We start from the raw sequence: 27,086 nt of genomic DNA, 5'->3' as shown, positions 1-27,086 counted from the left end.
TCCTCAAATTAAAGTAATTTGAGAGTTATCTGCCTACAGAAACACCTATAGCAAATACAGCTTTATTTTAATTACACTATAACTTAAAAACAAACATTGAATAGTGGAGTAATCACGGCACTAGGACCACTTATAAATGCATGGACTGATATTAAGGGAAAAACCATTCTTTGTAAATATCAAAACTTACTTTTCTGAGGAAACTTTGCCTAAAATAAATAGGTTTTTACATACGGATCAAATAGGCAAAAAAAAAAAATAAACAAACTGTATTCCACCTTCTTCCTTTTTTCTTCAGGACTACTTTAAAATCATTTCCACAGAATAAAGTTAAAATTAAAAAAAAATACTTTAGGTTTCAATGAAATTAGAATAAAATAATCTCCTTTTAAATAAATACTATGTTTTTCAATATAGTAGGCACTTAATGAATGTTTGCTGCATTGGATTAAACATTGTGAGCTAAAAGTAGCTCTCCATACCAACTGGATTTGAAGGAAGAGATTCATCTTTTAGATTTTCATCCCATTCATGTAGTTGTCTCTTGACTCTTTCCATTAAGGTTTCCTGTGGTTAAAATAAAACATTCACATTAACAACTTAGCTATTTTTATCTGTTTATCACAAAAGGTCAAAGTAAATAGTTCTTTACAAATACCGTATGTATATTTTATTTTTTAAATAATATTTTATTTTTTCCCCAATTACTAGTAAAAACACTTTTTAACATTCATTAGTTTTTAAAGTTTTGAGTTCCAAATTCTATGCCTTTCCCCTTTCCTGAGACAGTAAGCAATCTGATACAGGTTATATATATGCAATCATGTAAAACACGTCCATATTAGTCATTTTGTGCAAGAAAACTCAAACAAGAAAAGAAAGAAAGAAACAAAGAAGGAAAGAAGGAAAGAAGAAAGAAAGAAAGAGAAAAATAATGTGCTTTGGTCTGTATTCAGACAGTATCAGTTCTTTCTCTGGAGGCAGGTAACACTTTTCATTGAGTCCTATGGGATTGTCTTGGATCATTGTATTGCTGAGAAATCATTCGCAGTTGTTCATAGTACAATATTGTTGTTACTGTGATGTACTTATATTTTAAAAGTAAATAAGACAATAAATATTTATTAAGTGCCTACTATGTGCCAGTGCCTGTGCTAATAAGCTTGGAGGATACAAAGAAAGACATACACATATTTGGCATTTCATTAGCAATTCTACCTATTTCTGATCTTCAAATAAATCCACTACTTTTTGGCAATTCCTAACTTTGTATTGTCACATGGATAACCACTATTTTCTGACACTCATCAGTTGTTTACTTAGAAAAAGATGGACTCTATTTTTAGAATAAAAAAGGTTTTATTAAAAGTCCTACAACAATTTTTTCTGGATGTCCATAAAATGTATCCTTTTGTTTCTCTGAGTTCAAGACTTATATCCTTCTCAGTTCCTAAAAGTGAAAGAAAACATTATTTAGCCTCAATTCTAGATCACTCATTGAAGTACTTACCTAAATAAGTGAAGAATGCTAGATACTAACAAAGGTTCCAAGACAAACAAACATACAGTCTAGCAGGAGATCTAAAGTATACCACTGAGAAACACAGAACACAAAAGGCACAAACATGCTTAACAGAATGCTAGCAGAGTGGCTTTCATGTACTAGGCACTTAAACATTTGTGGAACTGAATGCCACACATGGCAATCCACTTCTAACAATAGTCCTAACAGGTCTCTTCTACATTCTGTCCTTTAGCAGACTCCATGTCTTGGTTTTAATGATCATTTCTCCACTCAAGATTATCAACAACCTACCTTGGGCCTTTAGTATCAGTTATCTGGGATATAATGTAAACACTTGTTCTGTGCCTCTACTCTCTCTCCTCTCCAATCCCATCTTTCTATTGATATGTCTGATCCTGTTATTACCCCGGATCAAAAGCCTGCAAAGATTCCTGATTAATTATAGAATAAAAATACAAGCTTAGCATTTCAGCACAATCTGGTTCCAACCTAACTTTTCAGCCTTATTTCTCACTATTGAGCCTGCATATATACTCTGCCAAACTATTCCCTCATTCTACCCTCCTTTTCTCCATTTCTATGCATACTTTCAAGCATGAAATAAACTCCCTCCCCATCTTTGCCTATTTGGGGGCCACAAAGAAGCCACCTCTTCCAAGAAGCTGAAAGTGCTCTTTCCCTTCTCAAATTTTCATAAGTCCACTTTATATGGACCTCCATCATTATCATTAATAAACATTTATTAAGTGCCTACTACATTCTAGGCACTATGCTAAATGCTAGGGATTCAAAAAAGACAGTCCCTGTCCTCAAGGAGTTCACAATTGAATAGGGGAGACAACATGCAAATAAATACATACAAACAAGCTACATTCAAAATAACTAGGACATAATTAAAAACGAGAAGGCACTGAAATTAAGAGGGGCTAGGGAAGGTTTCAGAAGGTGGGATTTTAGTTGAAACTCAAAGCAAGCCAGTGAGATCAGTAGTCTGAGTGGAGGAGAGTGAATATTCCAAGCATGAGGGACAAACAGAAAATGCCCAGAGATGAACGCTTTTTTCGTGGGAACAGCTAGGAGACTCGTGCCACTGGATGAAGAGTGTGTGTCTGGGAGTAAGGTGTAGGAAGACTGAAAGGATGGAAGAGTGGCTAGGTTATGAAGGGCTCTGAATGCTGAACAGAGCATTTTCATTTGTTTCTGGAGACACTGGGGTTTATTGAGTAGGGGAGGTATCTGTGCTTTAGGAAAATAATTTTGGTGCCTGAATGGAGGATGGACTGGAGTGGGGAAACTTCTTTGCCCTTATCCCATTCTACCTTACATCATACGCATTTGTGGGCAGTAAACACACACAGCTGGAAGTGGAAATCCACTGTGCCTGCAAGTCTTAAGAGATTCTCAGTAAAAGGTAAATGCCTGACAAGGGTAATACCAACCTTCTGTATCATGGCTTCCTCTAAGGAGTCTCTGAATGAGGCAATTCACTTTAGAAAGCAACTCCCTCGTCATCTGAAGGATCAGACTTACTATTTTGGAGGCTTCTTTTCTTCTGATATTAAATGTCAGTTCACAATTTCTACTGTGAACCCAGTAGCCTTCTGTTTATCACAGACCCCTTTAGCAATCTGGCAAAGTCCACGAACCCATCCTCAGAATAATGCTTTTTTCTTTTAACTCATAATTGAAGGAAATGTGAAATTTTAATTAGTGAAAATAAAGACATAATTTTGTTTTTTGTTTTTCCCATCTAAACTCAGAACCTCCACAAGCCTACAGATCCCTTAGAGGTCAATGAACCCCAGAGTAAGAAAAAAACATAAGGAGAAAGAATAAAAGAGATAGGGGAGGGGGAGAGGAGGGAAATAAGGAAGAAAGAAGGGAGAGAAAGAGAAGAAAGGAACGAGAGCATATGAATGCATGCACAAATGTTGAACACCTCGTCCTTAAGTTCTAAATATGGAGGGAAAGATCCTCAAAGCAATTTTTCCAATTCCCTAGTGTCCTTCATCTAATGAAGTACTGCATTTCTGGAAATAAAACTCCGTTCAATAAACATGTATCAAAATGTAGAGATATGATAGTAATGTAGTAATATCCACCAAAAATGAAACGGTGGGACTTAGAAAATAAAAGATTGATTGAAGGTAACTTACAGCATCATATAAGGAATAGAGCCAGGGAGGCCAAGAGGTCAGACTTGCACAGTGAAACTTCCTCTGAAAACAGAAAACATATATTGAAATCATAAAAAGTTCCTCTGCATTAAAAAGGGGGAGAGAATTTTCTCAAAAATGAAATCTATCCCCCTCTTCTCTTCTGCTTAAGCCTTTTGAGATTAGGAAGGAAACAAGCATTTATTAAGCACCTATTATGTGCCAGGCACTGTGATAAGCACTTTACAAATACCATCTCATTTGATCCTCATGATAATCCATATTGTGAGCAAGGAGGTGCAATTATTATCCCCATTTTACATCTAAGAAAACTAAGGAAGACGGAGGTGAAGTGACTTCCCCAGGTTATACAGCTAAGTAAATGTCTGAAGTCACATTCAAACTCAAGTCTTCCTGAATCCAGGTCCAGCACTCTGTCCACTGAGCTACGAAGCGAACTCTGATTCCCTTCCATCCACATTGTATACTGTAGATACAGTTTTTTGCTAGTTGTCTCCATTGTTAAGAGCACGGTTCATTGGAGGCAGGGTTTGAGCTTTTGCCATTGTGAGTCTCCTTAGCACTTAGCATGGTGTACATAGTGCTTACTGACTGGCTGATTTGTGTCTCCAGTGCCTAGAGCTATTTTGATAGTGCCTTCCACATGGTAAACAATTAATAAATGCTCACGGAATTGAATGGAAATTAAATAGCTATATGATTTATTTAAAAATAATCTATGGTCCAGTGAAAGATTTTCATATTTTAAAAGAATACAAATCTGTATATGGAATCCCTATGGATCTATTTCTATTGAAAGGTCAAAAAGTTTTCTCTGTGTTTGAGTAGGACAACCATTTTTATTTGAAACAGGTGGGCAGAAGAATAAACTATTGATGTAATCTCAATGTAATTCAGTTATATGAATCATTTAATCAATGGATCAACTTTGTGCACAAGACGCAAATATGCATTTCAACTGTATACTTTGAATACTACTGAAAGGTACGCATGTTAAAACAAATGGTGAAGATAACTTAGGAAACGTAAAAGAATAAAGTAAATATGAAAAGAATGGAGTTTTAAAATATTACTGGAACATTTTGCATAATTTCTATTTTTTACATAATCTCCATTGTATTTGCACTAAATCCTCAAAATGAATTCAATGTGGAGTTAGAACCTATAGAACCCATAGTAATTGGGCTGAAAAAACAAGATGTTGTTATCACACAAGTCTCAATGTAATCAATGTTTACTTACCTAGAACCTACTGGTAACATGGCAGAGTGAGTATAAGTCAAGTGGCATGAAATCATGGTAACACTGTCCCTCAACTACAATGGAAATTCTTTATTAACTTTCCCTTTAGATTGATATGTTTATTTCCAGAATGTGGTTTAAGCCACGATCCATTCCAGTTTCTCCACTGGAGAGAGAGAGCTGCCCAATGGACACCAATGAGCTACTACGCAATCCCAAAGATGACTTAACACAAGAAATGGCAGAAAGAAGCCACTGAAACAAAAACGTGCATATACTTTATGCTAAAGTGTATTAAAATCATGCAACAGTGAGTCATCACAATAGGGTCAGAGCAGAATTAATTCAGTAGAACCAACAGAGCTAAAACTTCTAAAACATCAAACCTGAAATCCTATAGTTTAAAAGGAGAAAATACCCAATATTTTAATGATACTTTGCAGACACTAGATACTAAATACTAATCAAGAAACCTAAACACAAAGATCAACTGTTGACCTGCTCATACAACAGTGTTTTCAAATACATCTGTTTTTATAAAGTTATAAAGTTTATACAGTTATAATTTAACTGTACTTTCTAATTTTGCTCCGAGAACCATGGAACTCTGGTGTGAAGACAGAAGACTGGTTATTAGTTCTACAAGGTGAGCCAAAAGTCCCTGTTTATCTACCTATGCTGAACATACAGGCTTAACAGAGAAGAATAAGATATTCAGACTCCCCTAAAAGTAATAAGAGGGATAGATAGCACGAAAGCACAATATCATTGAAAATAAGTCATCCTGACACTGAGAACTACAGCTCCTTCATATTACTAGTAACTTTGTGGAGCTCTTTTAATTAATATAGGCTTAAAAATTTTGCTCTTAATGGAAGCTTAGCCATTATAAATACACATACACTTATCTATAATAATCTTATCTTTCAACAGCTCCATATGCTACTCCTTTATTTCCTACTCTGTAACAAGAAACATAAAGAATATCATAAAAAGTTTCAGCTTATTGACATACTGTTAAGTTTCTAATCCCATACCACACAAGCAATTGCTGTAATAAACTAAAAATTTCTAGGAAACCAGATTCTGTTTGAATTCTACATTTTCTAACTCACCAAATAACACGGTACTTAAAAAGCAATAATTAATGTGGATTTAAAAGAATGGCCATTTCTCTCCCCACTAATGCACACACACTACTTTTACTTCCAAAAGCTATTATTAAAGGAAGAAACTAATGTAGATTTTTGCAAAGTGAACACTGTTGAAGCAACATGGTACATCGCAAAGGCCTTAGGATTTGGAATCGGAGGACTTAGGTTAGAATCCTAGATCTGCCATTACCGCTGCGTGACACTGGGCAAGCTGCTTCTCCCTCCTGGGCTTCAGTTACTTCATCTGTAAAATGAGCCGGTTGGACTTGAAGACCTCTCTGCCAGCTCGAATCTATGGTCATATGATTCTATCTAAACAAAGTATCTTACACAAGAATATTAAATGCTTCATACAACAAATGACTTCGTACTATAAAATTAAAAGAATAGTGTTTTGTAATGAAAAGAATGTGGAGCTGAAACTGAGGAAACCTAGTGTTTAGCTATAGCTCTGCTACTGTGTGGGAGGGTCACAAACTTTTTGGGCCTTAGCCTCCTCATGTTTAAAATAAGGGGATCAGACTAGATTATCTCTAAGGATCATTCTAGTGCTAAGATTTTATAAATAGTTTATTCTGACACAAAGGCACCATAAAATTAATATACTAAACCACATTTATTACTTCCTAGCAACTGTGTACAGTTAAATAAATATTGCATCAAAGAGCAGAAATATATGAAAAAAAATTGAACACTTGCAGAAAAGTTAGCAAAAAATATTCAAGCAGTTACAAAATTCCCCAATTTTAAAGAAATTTTGGTTCCCTGGAAGAGAATTCTGTCTTATTTCTGTGTCACACTAATAAACTAGAAATTTATGGATATCTTTTTCAACAAATATTTTAAGCAACACCAGTTATTTCATAAGAGCAGTCAGGTTTTAACCAATTTTTAACGGTAAAACCAAATTTTAATGTGCTGGTGCCTCAGAAGTGTCCAACACCCTGGTTCATCAGTGAAGTCCCCTTCATTTGGGGAACACAGGGCTCACTACTGAAGGCCAGCATCACTGTGTTTGATAATGAACACTTCTTGGTACCAAGAGACAGCCATCAATCCCTCTCAGAACTATTACCTTTTATCCCTTTTTTTGGTTTCTCAACAAGTGAGAATTTCAAAACCATGTGAAAAGTAACTTAAAAAGGATGCAAATATGCAACAGGGTTCAAGTAAGAGAAAAAAAGTGTTAAACTCCAACTCAACACTAATTACATTTCCACTGAAAGCAGAGGGCAATATTATAAATTCCACACTGTCCTATCAAGTGTATAAGTGAAACCCACCACATCTTTTATCCAAACTTAGCTGTTATCCATGAAGGTATGCTCTTCTAAAAGTCCCCCCAACTAGAAGTAGGCAGCCAGAAAAATAATTTTGTGGGATATTTAATGTTAAAGAGAAAAACAATTCAGTAAAGTCTAGTTTAAAATAAAAGCAGTAAATTAGAAACTCCTATGTTTCTACAAGGAGAATGAAGGGCACAAGGTGCTACAGTACAAGGTGGTCATGGGACACTTGGTCTACGGTGACATGACTAGGTTTTTTGTGCTGGTTCCTCCAGCCTGTCCAATAAGCTGAGAAAAACCAAGGCTTTGTTTAAGAGCAAAAAGCAGAAGGTTAGGCATCCATGTGTCATTTCCTTTTAAAATGAATGTTTCTAAAGTCTGCTGGTCTTTAAACATAACATTACGCATACTACAGTAGAGCTCCCATTAATAAGCATGCAGACAGAATCCCAGCAGGAGCAGACTACTCAAAGAAACAGCACTTTTGTTACACTCAAAAATATGGCAAATATACAGGTTTCTCGGCCAACCCTCATGACAGCAAGAATCTAGATAAACCCAACAAACAAACACTAACAGCTGTGTCTGGTAAAAGAGCAAATTAAAATAAGAGCAAAGCCAAAGGTTTCAAAACAGGACATAAAGAAGGAACACTAAAATAGGGCTTCCTGCTGGATAGTTTCCTAAACTGCTCACACATGATGGCCAAGTACATTTTTTTTTCTATTTTGATCTTCCATTGCTAGATGACACAGAGAGGGGCGTGTTTCTTATTCTGTGTTTCCTTTGATGTTCTGACTACACTTAGATAAGCCCACTTCCTGAAGCCTGGGTACTTTTCATACTTTTAGGGATGTGCAGATTTTAGTGAAAAATGTCCTATTCTGTGGGTGGAGAGAAGGTGTGTGCAAACAATCTCAAGGTTCACTGCATACATCTCAGGGACACTACACACCTGGATCCTTTAAATTCCTGCAGAGGTTTAGCCTTCAGTAAGTCTGGATAAGCAGTATGGCTGGTGGACGAGTCACTCTCTGCAGGTGATGATGTGCACTCCTGCCATTAAGCATCTTTTCTGCTGCAAAAGTGTGTGGCAACCTGATTAGCACATGCTGGAGGGACTGAGCCATGAAGCATCTAAATATCTCCCGAACCATATCACCTCAACTACTACTGCAAGAAGGAGACAAGGTCTATTTATACATTCTTAACGCCTCTGAAATACCTGGAACTAAATTTTGTGAAGAAAGGAATGAACGAAGCCTTAGAGCTTTCTAAAGTAAACATTTCAGAAGACTCAATCACATTAGCCAAAGTTTTTGTTGGCTGTAATACTGAAATGGCACCATGAAAATAAGGCTCTCATATTGGGGGTACCTGCATTCCCCTATTCTGTTGTCATCACCGCACCCCCACACTTGGCTAAACTTCCTCTTGTCATGAAAACCTAAGGTCCAATGATTTAAAAACTGCAAGATGCTTTCTGATGCATCGAAGAGTTTACTCTGTGCTCACAATTGTCCACTGAATTAATAAACATCCTTGAAATACCAGACAACCTGGCCAATAAAGTTTTGCAAATGCAGGAGGTATCTAGGATCTTAAAGATACAAGTAAATAAGGACTGATGCAGTCAACGTTGGAAGATGCTGATTTCCAAATTTGCAGCTCTGTTCCAGGGCTTCCACATCCAAGAATCAGCACTCTCTGCCCCTAAAGGGCTTCCTTGTATCCAAGGAAAGACAGACCAGGGACCTCCAGCACCGAACAATATCTGGGAAGTTTGCAGAGCAACAAGAGCAATCCCCTTCTCCCTGCCCCTCCCCACCATGAGTTCCCCCTCCTCTTCTTTTCAACCCAGGAGAACTTTAGGGACAAAGGGCATGGGGACCATTTTTGAGGTTTGTCTTAGAAATACCTTTGCTTCCTTTTCTACCCAAGCCCTCTTCCCTCTTCACATTCTCCCCTTCCTAAGCTTCCCTCTCTTCCCTCCTGTCAAGGCTATCCTCTTTCATCTCCATCTAATCCATTACATGGTATTCTTCCTCTACCTTTGTTTCTTCATTTCCAGGTGCTCCTCTTTGTCTACTTTTCCCCTGTTCTTCCTCTCTGTTTGCCTGTCTCCGCCCTCATCACCTTTTCTATGTCTTCCATTTTAATGAGATCCGATTACCAAGAATGGGACCTGCTGGCCCCACGTCCAATAAAATCAACAGGAAACTAGGCAGGGCCAAACCAGGAGAGACAGTGACTAGAAGCTGGCTTTCCACAAGAATAACAGAGGAAGACTTAATTATCGATGTATTTTTTGGGACCAAGCCTGTGATTTCATTGGTACAGTAAATCCCTGGTACAGAAACTTGCTCTACCTCTCAAAGACAACCAGGGAGGCAGTAGACAGATCACTGGACCTGGGGTCAGAAGAGCTGAGTTCAAATCCAGCTTCAAACATTTATTAGTTGTGTGACTCTGGACAAGTCACATGACTGCTGTTTGCCTCAGTTTCCCCAACTATAAAATGGAGACAATAATAACACTTACCTCTCAGGAGTTGTTGGGAGGGTCAAGTGAGGTTAGCACAGGGCCTGGCTCACAGAGCTGCTGCTCGATCATTGTTCTGTCACGTCCAACTCTTTGGGACCCATTTTGGGGTTTTTCTTGGCAGGAATACTGGAGGGATTTGCCATTTCCTTCTCCAGCTCATTTTACAAATGAGGAAACTGAGGCAAACAGGGTGAAGTGACTTGCCCAGGGTCACACAGCTAGTGAGTGACTGAGGCCAGATTTGAATTCACAAAGATGAATCTTCTAGATTCCAGCCCAGCACTCTATCCACAGCACCCCCCCAGTTGGCTCACAGTAGGTGCTACATAAAAGCTTATTCATCTCCCTTCCCTTCCCACTCTTCTTCCCCTTCTACCAATGCAAATCAGCATCTGGTCTGTAACTTAACGTCTTAGAGAGCTGCCTGAGGCACTAAAGGGCCAAGTGATTTGTCCAGGGTCACACGACTACCATGTGTAAAAGGTGGGATATGAAGCCAGTTCTAGACTCTAAGGCTGGCTTTCTACCCACTATGCTTTACTGTCTCTTGAATCATTAACATAAGAGAAGAAAAGAAATAAAGCATAACTATTGTTACTTCTGAGCAAAATAAACCAAGAAACTTTCCAAATGGGCAGGGTGGGGGTGGCGGAAAGGACAGAAGTAAGGAAGGGATCAACTTATTTAAAATATACATCTATATAAATATTCAGAATGTGAAAGGAACTCCTTGGGGCAGGCACATACTTCTTTGGTGTCCAGAACATGTAAATAATCAACTGAATTTTGCATTGTAGAAAAAAGAATACAATAATCTGGTTTCTTAAGAGAATTTTTCATCAACTCAAGCATGGGGATGGTAGCAAAATGTCCTTACCTTCAAGGTATGCGATTATAAAAAAGACAAGAGCTATTTTCCTGTAACAGTTTTGACAATCAGCATTTCTGAGTCTTGAGAATGAAAAGAACCTATTATCTATTTAAGCTGATTAAAAAAAAAGAATAGGAAAGGACACCTTCCACTTTGCAGCTCTCAAAAATACTAAAAGTAATGCAGGGGAAAAAATAGAGCGAAATAAAGAATACAATTGGGGGAGGAAGGGAGCTGAATATCCATAGAGAAGTGGTAAATGTCAGACATTAGTATTAATACTGTCAAAATGTCAAGAAGATTTAAGTTTGCAAGTTGGAGATGCATAATGTGAGCAGTTTGTATAATGCCTCTCCAATGAGAATCCTGAGCCACTTAACATTAATTAAAAATCACATACTTTGCCATTATAGTCATTTCACAGGCTGGTAAACTGTAGCACAGTCGAGCTAAGTGACTTTCCAAAGATCTTGTAGTGAATCTGTCAAAACCATAAACCAAATCAGGGAGTGCAGACAGTCAAGCATCTGGCAAACTAACCCACTTGCTTGGTCAAACTCCTTCCATTCAAAAAGGACAGAAAATGTCATATAATGAAAATAATGATAGCAATAACCTTCTTGTATGAAACGAATGTAACCATTTTGCCTTCTAGTGATCTTTTGAGCTCTTTTCAGCCAAGACCATACAAAGGTAATTTGTTTTAACTTGGAAGTCTACTATATTATCTTACACTTCTGACAATCTGACATAAAATTTAAATTAAATACATCTAATTATTCTACCTGTAAAAGACCAGAGAATCACATAATGCTAGATCTCTATACCCAGAACTGAAAACTTTGTTGTAACTTTAAGGATACACTCCTAGATTAAATTCCAAATAAAACCCAAAGTTAACATCAATCTTCCTGGTTAGTACAGTGGTGAGTATCCCTGCCTCTAATATGGGAAACGAGAGATGTTTTGTTTCCTTAGGCAGAAACCATAAAAGAGGCACATTCTATTTGAAATCTGGAAAGAAATACAACATCCTACGAACAGGTAACTGGAAATAAATCCCTTTTATTTCACTTTCGTAAAAGAAAAATTAATCTATTTAAATAGTTATGTATAACTAGCTACTGCCAGCATTTTTAAGAGAAGCAAATTCCAAAGAAAACATTATAATCCCAAATCTTTTTTTTTTTTAAGGCCATTTGTTCTAGGAAAGGTAAAGCTAAAACATACTATTTTAAGTTAAAGTAGTTTATTCAGATTTTGTGCCATTCCATTCCAACTTTTTTTTTTACAGTAAATGTGCTTATGCCTCCAGAAATAAAAACGAGAACTATGTTATACAGTTAGTTCATAATGCCTACCCTGCATAACACTTTTTTAGCTTTTTCTGAAGATCTTTCAAGTGTATATTGTCAAAAGACATTTGAAGAACCTAAATTGGGAGACCTGCAACCTTGGACAACTCCCCAACCCTTTTGAGACCCTCAGGTCTGGGTTGGATGAGCTGACCGCAATGGTCTCTTCTAGTAATAAGGCTGAAAAAAATAACTATAGTTATAGAAGAACAGATCTGTAGATATCAGACACAAGACCTTAAAGTTTGCAGCAAAATGATACATGAGGTGAAGTGAATTCTGAGCAGTCTTCAAAAAGCAAGAGAAGGAGCAAGTAGCTTTACTTAATTTTAAAAGATGAAAAAACAACTCATTCTCACCTTCTGATACTTGTGCCACCACTGAGGTGAACAGTGGTCTTCCCATGACACAGGCTTTGAAGATGGAAAAAGCTGACATCTACTAAGAGATTCCAACTGGATCGCAGACATGGTTGAAGGCAACACTCGCTCAGGAAGGATTTGTACTTTTGCTTGCTGAATTCTGTGGTCAAGAAAACCAAACATGGTGGACGGGTTAAGCAAAAACTGAATTCAGATTATAAGCTCCGGGAGAGATAAAAACATTCTAAAAATACAAAAATCTGAAAAGTCATTTCATCAGCCACTACATGTCAATATACAAAACACTTTTCAGAAAGAAGATAGTCCACACATGATACCATGATGCTAAGCTTAATGCAGAATCAGGAAGAGGGATTTTATACTAAGTTGCATAACATAAGGTAAAAAAAAAAAAAAAACTGAACCAAAAGATCCAAAAGTCAACATAACATCAAGTACTGATTATCTATTCTGTGAATTATCTATAGCCCCTAGAGGCTCTCCCTTGTTTGGCTTTTAGAAACAGCATTTTAAGAAAAAGAGGAAAAAATAGCAAATGAACCAGCTAATTATTACGCAGAAAAGGGATTAAAATGAGGCTAATAACATGTCTATATAGCACTTTAAATGCTTTCAAAAGTTTACAAAGTGATTTACTCATAACACCCTAAGAAGTATGTCCTATACAAATGTGTCTTCCCATTTTCACAAATTTAGAAACAAAAACTGAGTGAGGAGAAATAAATTAATTATAATCAAAGGGTATCTTAAGAAATAAAGCTAAACAGCAGAGCTGGGCCTTTGATTTCATGACCAGAGCCTTTTTGATTAGGCCATACTGCCTCCTCTAGGTTAAAAACTGTTTATAGATTTCAAATCTATTCATTATTTCTCCCACTACAAGAAAAGTGAAGGTTGCCTGTACTAGGCAAATGGAAAAGTATCATTTACTGCCCTCAAATTCGAGTAGAAAGGATTTATATTAGAAAGCATTTATCTTTCCTTGATACTTAAAGACACAACATTCTGAACTAGTAAGCAAATAAAACACCTCAAATTCTGTATACCATGCTATTTAACTATTAAAAAGCAGTTCATCAAAATAATCACATTCCATAGCAGCTCAATAAGATACTCTATGTAATTTTTTAGAAGGTCCCTAGCTCAATCATTATTTATATTTAAGGCTTCTAAAATGACTTTTTTAAATCAATTATTGCCCTAATAAAAATGAAGACTATGAAATAGAAACAGAAAATTGCATTTATACGTTCAATGGAACTAGTTACATATGCCCTCCAGAGCATGTAGGTATGATGTGAAAATGACTAAGGATCACTCCTCTCCACCTCAGTCTTAAACTGATGCCTCATCATGGCACAGAAGTATCTTTGAGTTCTCAAAGACTATGTCAGGGTAATCGAGTCTGGCAGGTTTCACCACCTGCTCAGCAATGCAATGTGTATGCCTGGTGTGCCTGTATCAACCTGACAACATCTGGAGTGGCATATAACCAAAGAGTTAGCTGCTATAGCAGATCACAAAGGCTGCATTGATGGGAGAACACTCAAAGAAACTTTAAAATGGATCCTTTAAGTAAGGATTCATTTAACTGTATGTATGTTCACTAAACATATTTGGGGTAAATCTTTTGTCCTACCCAAACATGAACTAAAATGATTTTAAATTCTCCATCTTCTTCTTGCTGTTGCTCAGATGACTTGTTAAATAGCAACTAAATACATTTATGTGACCATGCACAGGATTAAAAAACTCTCATCTCCTCAAAAGTTATTAATGACACACTTAAAAATATTTTTGTCTAACCATGACTGAAAACCATAATTTCATATGATAAAGCATGAATATTTAAAAGTTATGAGTAAGAGATGAGATCAGTAAACAAATACAACTAAAAGGTTTACTATGCATTTTATTAATCTATTAGAACCAACAATGAACTATTTCCCATTATTAACTTCATACACACACCATCTTTAAATTTTATTTGCCACTGTAAGTTCGTTTAAGGCGCTGGTGACATCTACAAGTTGAAAGATTCAGAAAATTCACAAGAGTCACAAAAGTTACTCAAAGACTGTGATATAAGACCTACAGGAAGATCTTCAGGATGCTAAGACGATTTTTCCTAGAAATGAAAAGGCTACATACATGGAACAGGCTTCATGGTTATATGGGGTAGTACAAAAGAACAGTGCCCAGTTATTCTCAATCTCCCATTTGCTACAGACAGAAAAGGAAATAGGGTGAAGTGATTTAAATTACACACAAAGAATTCCCAGCAAGGGTTGTTAAAGCAGACTGTGTTGTCTTTTGTAGAAGTTTTTAAAATAAGGACAGATTTTCATCTTTTTGAGGTAGCTTAATAGTGGTCTCATTTTAGCGCAAAGGGAAAATGCCCTTTAAAAGATCTCTTCTAACACTGAGTGACAATGGTCTTTACTATTAAGTCACAGTCATATGCTTTACATTCCTGAACCAATTTCACAGGTATTGGCGTATTGCCATCTTGTGTTCAAATAGTAAATATGCAGCTACCAAAAATCTCTCGTACAAATAATACATAGGAAACATAGCATCAAATGTCAATTGTCCTTTATGCGATGTTAAAAAAAAAAAAACCCAGTCCCTGCAGCACATTAAAAAAAAAAACAGCCTTCAGGATGTCTATTTTTTAAAAAAGTTAGCAAAAATTATATTAATAAAATAGCCTGTAAAGTTACAATGCCTTTTACTAGATCAATTCACTGCTTCTTCATAACCTGTTATATATTCCTCCATTCTGTCCTATCTGCCAAATGTGTCTGTTTTGGAATTTTCATACTATTAAGCACAAGACAGTGATAATAATTAATACACAGTTGTTCAAGGGGCAGTTAGGTGGCACAATGGATAGAGTGCCAAGCCCGGAGTCAGGAAGATCCAAGTTCAGATCCGGCCTTAGACACTTAGCTGTGTGACCCTGAGCAAGTCACTTAACCCTGTTTGCCTCAGTCTCCCCCTCTGTAAAAGGAGCTAGACAAGGAAGTGGCAAAAGACTCTACTATCTTTGTCAAGAAAACAACAAATGGGGTCATGAAGAATCAGAAACAACTGAAATGACTAGACAACAACAAAAAAAATTGTTCACTATATTAAGCAATCGCTTGTAATCAAGTCGGGTGCTTTTTTTATAGAACTAAAAGATTAAGTTGTGGTAAGCTACAAACAGAAATAAAACTTAAAACACTAAAAAAAATATAGTAGCCTTGCCTAACACCTAGCTGTCTTAGGTTTAATCAACCCACAAGCATTTCTTAGATGCCCATTATGTGCCCAGGGAATGTATTAAGAATTATGAGGTACACAAAAGCAGAGTAAAACCTAATTCCTGCCACCTGAGAGATAACATGCCAACTAAAATCCCATCTACCACAAGAAGCCTCCCCCAACCACTCTTCCTTCTATTAATTTTTCCTATTTATCCTGTAGATAGCTTGCTTTATACATATTTGTTGCATATTGTCTCCCCCATTAGATTGGGAGCTCCCTGAGGGAGCTTTTTTGCCTTTTTGCATCCCCAGTGCTTAGCACAGTACCTGGCATGTAGTAAACACTTCATGTTTACAGATTGTTTGATTAATGTACAGTCACGGCCTGCAAAGTTTTCCCAGTAGTCTAAAAATCATCATCTGTAAACGAAAGACAGACTCTCCCACAGAGACCTGCCCAAACCCCATACTGCATGGACGGGTACAATTAGATCTTTAGTGAATGGAAACCCAGGCTGTATGGAGTTCTTTCCTGTAACAGGAAGCATGATAATAACAGTATGAATACATGGAAAAGGTCAAAGTGTTTTTTTAAAGGATAATCATACTAACCTATTAGGAAATGGCTAAAGTCACGAGGATAATAAAGGGACAACTTTTAAAGCAAACACAGCAATTTCTTACCCATCCGACTGCGTTCTTATTTCAAGTACTTTGAACCTCTGTCTTCCTACAGCTTTCACTTTTACTATTTCAATTCCAAAGTCCTGCTCTTCCCGATAGGCATATATTTCGGCTGTTGTCCCAAAATGTGCTTCCCTTTCCTGTATGTTACTGAAGACATGGTTTTAAAAAAGGAAATGCCGTTCAGGTGACTAAAATTTCAATTTCAACATACGCAAAGCTACCAATGGCATTAAACATGTACAAATTTCACAAAACAACTCATTGTTTGCTAGAGCCCCATCTTTTAAAAAATCACAACCAGATTTAGGGAAAGTGCACAAGAAGTTTTAAAGAAAACAACAGGTATCTAATTTGTCTGAATTCATTTAGGACTTAAGGAGATTCTGTCAAACATACTTTCACTCATTTTCCACATCAAATGTTAGTTGCGATATTTCCTTGGATTTCTACTCCATTGTGTTTCCTCTCCCGACTCTTAGTTTCCTACATTCCCCTTTACCGTATTTAAAGCCTAGTCTTTCCATACCGCTGTGTTGTGTTTATACAAATCATGGATTTATCATTTTGATAGGAAGTCCTTTGCAAAGTCAAATTTTTTATATTAAAATACAAAATTTGTTTCTTCTCTTCAAATAAGTAAAATTTCTAGGATTAAGAACTGAATTTTTTTAATTTTGTACATTCTCTGGCATTCATTCAAGTTTCTGAAACTTTTTAAATTAAGAATACTCAAACCAATTCAAACATTTGAGAACATCATATAATGAATAAAATATAAAAATATTCAAAGCCTAATCCTAGAATTACCAGTCATGTGTACAAATATATGTGTGTGTGTATATAGAAATATATATAAATGTGCACAGTGAAAGTCATCAACCTTCAGAAATGGTATTTTTAGAGTTTTATCAATGAAATCTATTAATTCACAGAATCACATGCCATCCTTGCACATGCATAAATGCCTACTGACTGACTGATGGAATGTAATCATCTGGGTTGGCTTCACCACCCCACTATACCACTGATCAGAGAAAACAAACGATATAAAAAATTGACTCAAATGTTTTACCTGTATGCTAGAACAGCAAAGGTTCTGTCTTTCTGAATTAAATTCCGCACCATGCTAACTTCTTGAGGGTGAAAAAGTTGAAGAGGTAAAGTCTGTCCAGGAATCAACATCATCATCACCTGTGGCAAAACTGGAATCACCTGACAGCTGTCATCATCATGCAAAGTCCTGCCATGAAATTCTTCCATATCAGAGCCCAGATACTATTTAAGAATACATACACGGATATGAAAGCAAAATCTTAAATGTATTAAACACCATTAATGTGACATAAATAGATACAATCTGAGATTCAAAAGTCTAAGTTGAAATGTATGACATTTTAAAGCATTAAATAACACTACTCTACCAAGCAGCAATGTGTAAAGTTGAACATTAAGCTAAATTAATTGTAGTGCTAATAGGATTCTGTGATTACAGAAGAGTGAAAATTAACCATTGGATTAAATCCAAAAAGTTTCAAACTGTGAGCTGAGAAGTTAGAGAAAGGGGTACATGAATCCATATCTACATTAAGCATCATTTACCTTCAACAAAACATCCAATGTTGGTCAGCATAAAAATCATACTTTTTTTGTAAACTGAATAAACAATATCTTGTACCTGTTTTTTAAATGCACACAAACATTTAAGAAAATACAAGTTCATTTAAAAGCATTTCTGAATTCAAAGTAGCCTTTTATAATTTATTTCCTAACTCAATGGATATTAATAATACGGGGGTCAAAATTATTTTATAATTTTGTACTGAATAATCCTTGTACTGAAAAAGTTTGGGAGTAACAATTCAAATTTCTTTTCACAAATACATATACATACTTAAGTACAGTTTTTTCAAAACTATTCCATTAAAGAAGGCTTGTCAATTAGTAAACAGCTAACAAACTTATCCACACGAGAGTTTCATTAGGTCATACTGGAAAATACCATAATCACTGTTTCCAGCAACCTACAGGAATATGATAGCTAAAAGTAGCTCTGATCAGGATTATAACCAAAAGTACACACCATATGAGATGTTGGCAGGCTGGTGTCGAAATTTATTATATTAGGTTTTTTGGCTTCTTGGCTGTCCTGATCTTCAACTTCCATTTCATCATCTTCTTCACTTTCTGCTAATAAGCAGTAAAAGAATACTGTATTTTTTAAAAGTGAATTAATTTGTTAAAATGCAATTATTTTAAAGAAAGTTTCACATTTAAAGTTTTGGGGATGTGTACATCTGGAGCAGAGGTTTTTAACCTGGGACCCATGGATAAATTTTTGGAGGGGTCCATAACTTGAGAAGGGGAAAAATACATCTTTGTTTTCATTAACCTCTAAATGAAATTTAAAATTTCCCTTAATATTTTACAGACAGTATTCTAAGAAAGGGTCCAAAGTGGTCCATTACACCAATAAAGTTAAGAACTCTTCCTCTAGAAGAAATCTCTTATGTTTCTAATATAAACACATTAAAAACCTAGCTTTCATCTGCTTACAAAAGAAAACTGTATCAAAGAAAATAAAAAAGATCTGTTCAGTAGATAAAACTGGTAGAATGGGAAGAACAATGGACTCGGAAAAGGGATATGCTGAAAAATGGCTAACAGCCCTGCTGATGGTGCAGTAGACAGAGCTCTAGGCTTGGAATCTGGAAAGCTTGAATTCAAATCCAGCCTCAAACGCTTACTAGCTGTGTGACCCTAGGCAAATTATTTAACCTCTGTCCACCTTGGTTTCCTCATCTGTAAAATGGGGATAATAACAGTACCTACCTCATAGGGTTGTTGCGAAGATCATGAGATAATATTTGTAAAACACTTTGCATGGTGCTACTATGTACCTGACACATAGTAGGTGCTATAAATGCACTCCCCTTCCCTCTTCTTTTAAGTTTAATTTGAATTAACATTTTCTTCATCACTTTCTTAAATCTAGACAATCAATAAAACAATAAACCAATTCCTGATTTGCAGAATTTGTCAATTTCTGAGGTGTATTAAATGTTCACCCTTTCAGCTGAACAATCAGCTGCTGGTTCAAGCCAGTGCCAGCATAGCCCTGACTTGGAATCAGGATACTACTTGGGGTTCAGTTATCTTTGCCCTTTACTAGCTGTATGACCTTGGGTAAGTCTTCCCTCATGGGTCCTCAGTTTCTTCACAAAAAAAGTCAGAGGGTTGGCCTAGATGTTCTCTAAGGTCTCTTCTAGCTCTAATATTCTGTCATTATGGGATTCAATGATGCATCATCTTTACTATGAGCTCCTTTAAGAGTGGGGGCTGTTTTTTGTCTGGCCTTATATCCCCAGCAGCAGATGCTGCTTGTTGACTTTAGAAACTTTACAACATTCTTTCTGGTCATGCTAAATTGTGAATATTCTTTAGTTTGATTGTTATCAATCACACTAAACATGAAAAAAGACAATGAATTTCATTATGGGAAAATTTAACTTCTTCAATTTACATTAAAAATAATGCTATTTTGTGAGATAGCAACAGAAAATAATTAGAAGACTTTTACCAAATAACAAGCTCTTCTCAAAAATTTGTTTTCTATAGCTACAATAAGGAACACATAAATAAATTCTCTTTGTTCAAGCTTCACATTTGCAAAGCAAATTCAAGGTAAACAATTTTAGAGAAGCTGACTTTTACATACAGGTATCACTTCTTACAAAGTACTAGACTATACATTTGCACTTCCATTAAATAAATGCTTCACACATTAATTTCCAGACACACTACAGTAAAAGCAGCTAGCATTTATATAGTACTTTAAAGTCTGCAAAGCACTTTACAAATATTATCACATTTTATTCTCAAAACAACCCTGGGAGCAAGGTCAATAAATCAACACTTATTAAGTGCCCATGTGCCAGGCACTGTGCTAAGCACTATGGATAAAGGAGCTTGCAATCTAATGGGGGCCAAATGCAAACAAATATGTATAAAGCAAACTATATACAGGATAAATAGGAAATAATTACCAGAGAGGAGGCACTAGAATTAATGGGGATTGGGAAAGGGTTCCTGTAAAAAAACAGATTTTTTTGGGACATAAAGGAAGCTAAGAGGCAGAGGTGAAGAGGGAGAGTGTTTCAGGCATGGAGAACAGTCAGAGAAAATGCACTGAATTGAGAGACGTAGAGTCTTATAACCCCCATTTCATAGATTAGAAAACTGAGACAGAGAGATTATGTGACCTGCCAGGGTCCCTCATTCAGGAAGTGTCTGAGGTGGGATTTGAACTAGAATCTTCCTGACTCCAGGCCCAGAAATCTTTATACTATGCCACCAGCTGCCTTCCAATATTCCTCTCCTCTCTGATGCATCATACACATCACTGCAAGAGTGATCTTCCAAAGGTGACAGGTCTGACGACACTCTTCTCCACCTTCCAGCTTCACACTGCTTACTAAGGAAGACGAGATTCCTTAGGCCATCATTTAAGGCCATCCACAATCTGACTCCAACCTAAATGCATACTACTCCTCTTCATATATCCTATGTTCCAGCTACACTGGACTACCCGCTGCTCCCCATCTCATCCTCTGGTTTCCTGCTTCCATGCCATTCATATAGTGTCCCCTCTCCCCACCAATAGAAATCCTTTCCTTCCTTCCTTGAAGCTCAGGTAAACTCTCTTTCACCTTGACCCCACCCTTGCTATTACAGAACATTTTCCTAGTACTTAGTTTGTCTCTCTTAGGCACCTGTTGTATCAATGTAGCTGTCTTATTTTGCACCCCCACAACTAGATTATAGGGTCTCAATGACAGGGACATTGCCATCTCATACTACCAGTGCCTATCACAATGTATTGCACATAGCAGTTGTAACCTCTTTCACAATATACACACTATAGGTGTATTTAATCTGGTATCTGTAAGTATATTCAGAATGGCAGTGAATAGACAGCCCTCCTGGTGCCAGAGGACCTAGGCTTAAGTCTCACCTCTGACACATACCAACTGTGTGACTCCTGGGCAAATTCTTGGTATTCTAAGTAACCTCCTAGGATTATTATGTGCAGAGAAGGGGCCAACCCCAGAGCTCACTATGCCAATGAAATCACAGGTCTAGTCACTCTATGTAAGAATTAATAAACAGAAGGATAATGTATCAACAAAAAGATAACAAATGTGTGCACATTAATTTAAATTTAATCAAATGTGAAATATTTCAATACATGATATATTTTAGTATATGGATATGAATTCCAATATATGAACCAAATATGGTCCAGAATGCAAATATGTCTCAATACAGTAAAAGTGCTGGATTTTTTATTAACTCTTGAAAACCAAGGACTATCAAAATCAAAGAAATCTGCTACAAAATTACTACAGCAATGATAAAATTATATTAATTTTCACTAAAAATAAATGTTCAATTAATTGAATACTCTTATTGGGAAATCACTATTATTACATTAGTGACATATATGGGCTCTGTGACTACTGATAACTCTTAACAAAATACATACCAACACTTGTTTAGTGTTTGACTTTGGTCAATTTGGAAGCCTATAAAGACTGATGACTCACTTTACTGCAGCAGTAAGTACAACCCTATCTGTACTTTTTTCACCTGCTACCACTGCAGAAAAATTGGATTTGGTGGATAAAGAAATTACCCTGCATACAACATAATTTGACTCTTAGGATTTAGGATTTAAACGGACATAAGACAAATCAGTTGGCTCTCAGGATCCAAACAACTGCCTAATTTACTTTTTTCAGAAAAAGGTTCTTTGTAACTGGTCTCCCTGTATCTATTCTCTTTCTCCTTCACTCTATGCCTGATTCTGTCTCCAAATTAATAGAAACACCCCTCTGATCATGTCACTCCCTTGTTCAAAAACGGTCAATGGCCACAGCTATGGGGTAAATTCAAAATTTCTTGGCTTGGATTCCGAGGTTCTCCGCAGTTTGGCCATGCACTACTTTTTCAGACATTTGTCACTTATTCCCTAAAAGAACACTCCACTGTACCTAGACAGACCTACTTACATTATACTTCATTTGTCTGCATCCTTGACCTACCTTCAAATCATTTTTCTTTCCTTCATCCTATTTTAATTATATCCATCCTTCAATCAATCATCAAATTTTTTTGCCTGCTTTTGTATCCCTAGAGCTTATCACAGTACTTGGCACAAATAGGCACTTAATGTTTACCGATTAATCACAAACTTATTCATTGATTATGATGTGTCAGGCACTGCGCTAGGTCCTTCAGATACCATGAAAAAGCAGAAAACTGTCCCTGCCATCGTTAAACTTAAGAGTCTAACATGGGAGACAACAAATTGGTAAATATGTACACAAAACCACACAAAGTAAGTAGCTACAGTCCTAGGACAACAAATTAGTAGTCTTTTGTGTCTATTTAAAATTAATCTGTAATGTTATTGTGTTCGCATTTTTCTGGGCATTTGGCCAATGTGGTGCGGCAGAAAAAGCTGTGGACCGGGCTTGAGAGGTACCAGGAGTCCCAGGTTCCGCGCCCCCCCCCCCCCCCCCCCGGCAGAGTGACAATAGCAGCAGCATCTCCATATGCTAAAGTAACCCTGCTTTCCCTAGGTCAGTGAGGTTGGGAAGGTCAATGGAACGAGGGCAGGGCCGGGCTTCGGTCAAGGAAGCCTTGAAATCGTGCCAGAGACACCGGGCGCGTGATCCCGGGCCAGCCCCAGCCCTCCCTGGCCTCAGTCTCCACGTCGGTAAAAGGGGCATCATCGCGGCTGCTGCTGGGCCCCTTGCAAGCCTCCAAAGTAGGCTCTGAGAAACGAAGGGGGTTGGGAACTGACAAGGAAGCCGCAGAAAGGGGCTGAGGGCACATACGACTGCTTCGGGGGAGCCTACAACGAGGCCCGTCTCCGGCCGCGCCGTCAGGGCGGGGGATGAGGAGAGGGTCCCGGGGCCCACGGCCTGCACTCGGCCCCTCCCGCAGACCTGCTCCGGGCGGCCTTCGACGGCTCCATCCCAAGCCAGCCTTTATTGAGCGCCTGCTACGTGCCAGGTCCCCGGCCACAAAGGCCAAAACGAAACGGCCCTGCCCTCAAGGAGCTTACACTCTCCAGGGGGCGGGGGGGGCAGGGAGGGCCGACGCCCGAGGCCTCCCCGGGCAGGGCCTCGAGGGACCCGAGAAGAGCCCCGAACGCCCCGGGGGAGGCCGCGGAGGCACCAGGGCCCTTGGCCGGGGGGAGGCCGGGGAGGCTTCTCCGAGGAGGCGAAGGTGGGGGGTCTCCGCTCCCCCCGCCAATACTCCCACACAAAACGCCCCGCCCTCTTCCTCATCCTCCTCTTCCCCCCGCCCCCCGCCCCGGCACCGCCGCTTCTCCGGCCCGCCGCCAGGCTCGCCCCGCTTTGCGGGCCGCGAGGCACCAGCCTCCGCCCGGGCCAGGTTCCGCTCCCCGGCCCGAGCGGGCGTCCCACAGCCCCAGGCCCCGCCTTCCCCGCTCCGCTACCCGGGGGCGTCAGCTGCCTAGCGGTTACCGGGCATGAGCTGCAGGTGGTTCCCCATGTTTGGTTCTCCTCCGCCACCTTCGTCAGCCATGTCTGTTTACCCGCGGGGCCGTCTGGGAAAAATCATTGCGGCCGAGGAGAGAAAGAGACGGCGGCCGCCGGGTTCCTGCGCTGCCCAGGTTCCGGGAACGAAAGCCCACAGCGTCCTCTGCCGGGCCAGCGGCGCGAAGACAGCGGGGAGGCGGAGCTGCGGGCGGGAGGGCGGGCGGGGAGGGCAGGAGGGCGGGGGAGGAGGCGCCTGCTGGAGCCGCCCACGCAGGCCGCTAAGCTCCTCAGCCCCTCCTCCCGGGGCTCGCCCAGCGGCTGCAGGCGGGGCTAAGGGAGCACGGTGCTGTACCTAGGAGTAGTGCCTCCCTCCTTGGAGAAAGGGGTGTGGTAGACTTTGTGTGTGCATACAGACAGGCACACATTGCTGAAATGAATGCACTTGTAAAAGAATTGTGAAGAAAATTGTATTCTCCACTGTAGATCAAATAAGAGAAGCGCAGAAAATTAGAGCTACAAGGGACCTTTGTACTCACATCACACAATACACACGTACATAGGTGTGCATGTACATACGGATGTACACGCACGTGTACACACGTATACGTGTATGTGTACACACACACGAAGTGCTCCAACAGTCACTAAGAATTCTGCGACGAGTATATGTACGTTCAGTCATTTTTAAGTTGTGCCCGGTGGAGTTGTCTTTGCAAAGATACTGGAGTGGCTTGCCATTTCCTTCCCACGCTCATTTTACACAGGAGGAAACTGAGGCAAACAGGGTTAAGTGACTTGTCCGGGGTTATACAGCTAGTAAGTGTCTGAGGCCCGATTTTAATTCAGGAAGATGATCTTCCTGACTTCAGGCCTGACACTCTATCCACTTCTACATCTAGCTGACTATGTGAATATACATACATATGACCTAGCAAATGGCAAGAAATTTTATATATGTGTGTATGTGTACATATACGTGTCTGTGTATATTTATGCATGTATATAGATAGATGACTAAAAACTATTCCCTAATAGATAAATGGTAGATGGATATGAACAGACAGTTCTCAAAAAGAACTGCAAAGTTTTAAGCACCACGTGAAAGAAAGCTCCAAGTCACTCACAATAAGAGAAATGCCCATCAAAAGAACCCTAAGTTTTTATCTCACACACAGCAAAGAAGATTAATGAAGGGGACAGTTAATGTTGGATGGATCGTAGAAAGATGGCTATATTTAACGCATTGTGGGCTCAGCTTTGGTGCAACAGTTCTGTGAGTAATTTGGAATTATGCATGTAAAGTGGCTAAAAGGTCCATACCCTATGAATAAGAGATTCCACTGAAAGGCAGAAAGCCTGAGGAGGTTAGTAAAAAAGAAAGAAAGAAAGACTCCAAACACATTAAAAAAAAAAAACCACCTTATAGTACCAGTTTCCTTGGTGGTGAAGAAAGGGAAATCAAGTAGCTGTCCTTCTGTTGAAGAGTGGCTAAACAAATTCCAGTACATGAATGTAATGAAATACTACCTGGGTATAAGAAAAAAACTGAACATCGTAAATGTAGAGAAGCATATAAAGACGTATGAACTGATGCAAAGTGAAATAAGCAGAGGCAAGAAAAGAATACACACAAATACAGCGATGTAAATGGCAACCATAAAATAATTGAAGCTCAGTGTTGTGAAATTCTTAAAAAAAAACAACCCTATGTGGCCAGAGTGGCCTTTGTTTTCTTTGAGTGACTCACTTTATCTCATTGAGCATTGCTGGGCCATGCCTGGGAGCGGAGAACTTCTTGTGTGACCTCTTCCGGGGCAGGAAGCCCAGAAACCCATGCCTGTAAGTAGAGAACTTCCTGTGTGATGAGTCATGGGGCTGGCTGAAGGGAGGTGTTGACTCCAGAGCCATGCCCTATTGGGTGTTAACCTAGGGGAAGGGGCTAACTCAAGAACCAATTGGTCCCGGTCATTCAGGCAGCGCTTGATGATGTCAAAAACTCTATAAGAGGGGAGAAAATGGCTTGAAGATCTTTTTTTCCTTTTCCGGTTGGAGCCAGAGACGCCTACAGCCAAAGCTGACTCAGGAGCTGCCGGTTACAGAGCTGACCCACGTGCGGAGCAAGGAGTGCTGAGCGAGGACTGGAGGCCAGTGGGTAATCTTCTTACCGTAGAGGGGAAGCATGTATACGATTTTGCCTTATACCATCTCACTTCTCTGTGGCCTCCTGGTTACTCTTGTGAGGCGGACTTATTGGGCCTGGAAGCTTTTGATCAAAATATCAAGATGGGGACGCTGGTTTGTGGGTCTGTTCCTGTGGAGCTTAAATACATACTTTAGTTTTTCTGCCTTCTACCTAGAGAATTCCTTATATCTTGCGGTTCCGCACCTTTCAGACATATGAGATTCTCTTTGAAATCATAAATTCTGCCTTCATGATACACCCTAATATGTTTAGTCCCCCAAAAAGATATAAAAGAAGAAAACTATTCCCTTCCTTTGAAGTGGTTGGGGTCCATGGGTGTGGAACATTGCACATGATGTCAGATTTTTCAATATATTAATCAGTTTTGATTTTTTTCTCTTTATTTTTTTCTTCTTTAAATTATTTACCTCTCGGTGGGAGGGGACAAATGAAGGTAAAAACTACAAGGGGCAATTTAAATGGTATAAAAATAAAATATATGAATATAATCTTTTTTAAAATAAAATATTTCAGGGGCAGTTAGGTGGCGCAGTAAGTAGAGCACTGGCCCTGGAGCCAGGAGGACCTGAGTTCAAATCCAGCCTTAGACATTTGATATACGTACTAGCTGTGTGACCTTGGGCAAGTCACTTAACCCCAATTGCCCTGCCTTCCCCCCTCAAAAAAAAATTTCTAAAGTTCTTTGTAGCTCTAATATACTGTGAATATTAGAATGTATCTAATGTAGAAATGTATCTAATTTTATAATTCAATAAGCTTTTATTTACCACCTACTCTATACTAGACTCTTTGCTAGGCTCAAGGATAAAAATGAAATTATCTTTTGCCTTCAGGGAGCTT

General features: G+C 38.6%; 1 protein-coding gene across 3 annotated transcripts in view; it reads right to left on the bottom strand.

The window, feature by feature from the left end:
- CRBN (cereblon) overlaps window positions 1–24,208 on the bottom strand; it is a 36,093-nt gene extending 11,885 nt beyond the window's left edge. Inside the window, exons 1-7 of one of the 3 annotated variants that reach the window (XM_036737920.1) lie at window positions 24,029–24,208; window positions 18,556–18,662; window positions 17,548–17,750; window positions 16,473–16,622; window positions 12,514–12,676; window positions 3,682–3,744; window positions 483–567 (exon numbers count right to left, since the gene is read on the bottom strand). In XM_036737920.1, the coding sequence (XP_036593815.1) occupies window positions 483–567; window positions 3,682–3,744; window positions 12,514–12,676; window positions 16,473–16,622; window positions 17,548–17,750; window positions 18,556–18,662; window positions 24,029–24,089 (832 nt within the window). In that variant the 5' untranslated portion in view covers window positions 24,090–24,208. Of the gene's footprint in view, window positions 1–482; window positions 568–3,681; window positions 3,745–12,513; window positions 12,677–16,472; window positions 16,623–17,547; window positions 17,751–18,555; window positions 18,663–24,028 lie in introns of those variants that run through there. The other 2 variants (XM_036737921.1, XM_036737922.1) reach the window with 2 other exon arrangements.
- Between the last annotated feature and the right edge of the window lie 2,878 nt (window positions 24,209–27,086).

The sequence above is a fragment of the Trichosurus vulpecula genome, chromosome 9 (assembly GCF_011100635.1).
Source record: "Trichosurus vulpecula isolate mTriVul1 chromosome 9, mTriVul1.pri, whole genome shotgun sequence".
In the NCBI taxonomy this organism is placed as follows: Eukaryota; Metazoa; Chordata; class Mammalia; order Diprotodontia; family Phalangeridae; genus Trichosurus; species Trichosurus vulpecula.
This window is presented reverse-complemented; position numbering and strand designations above follow the sequence as displayed.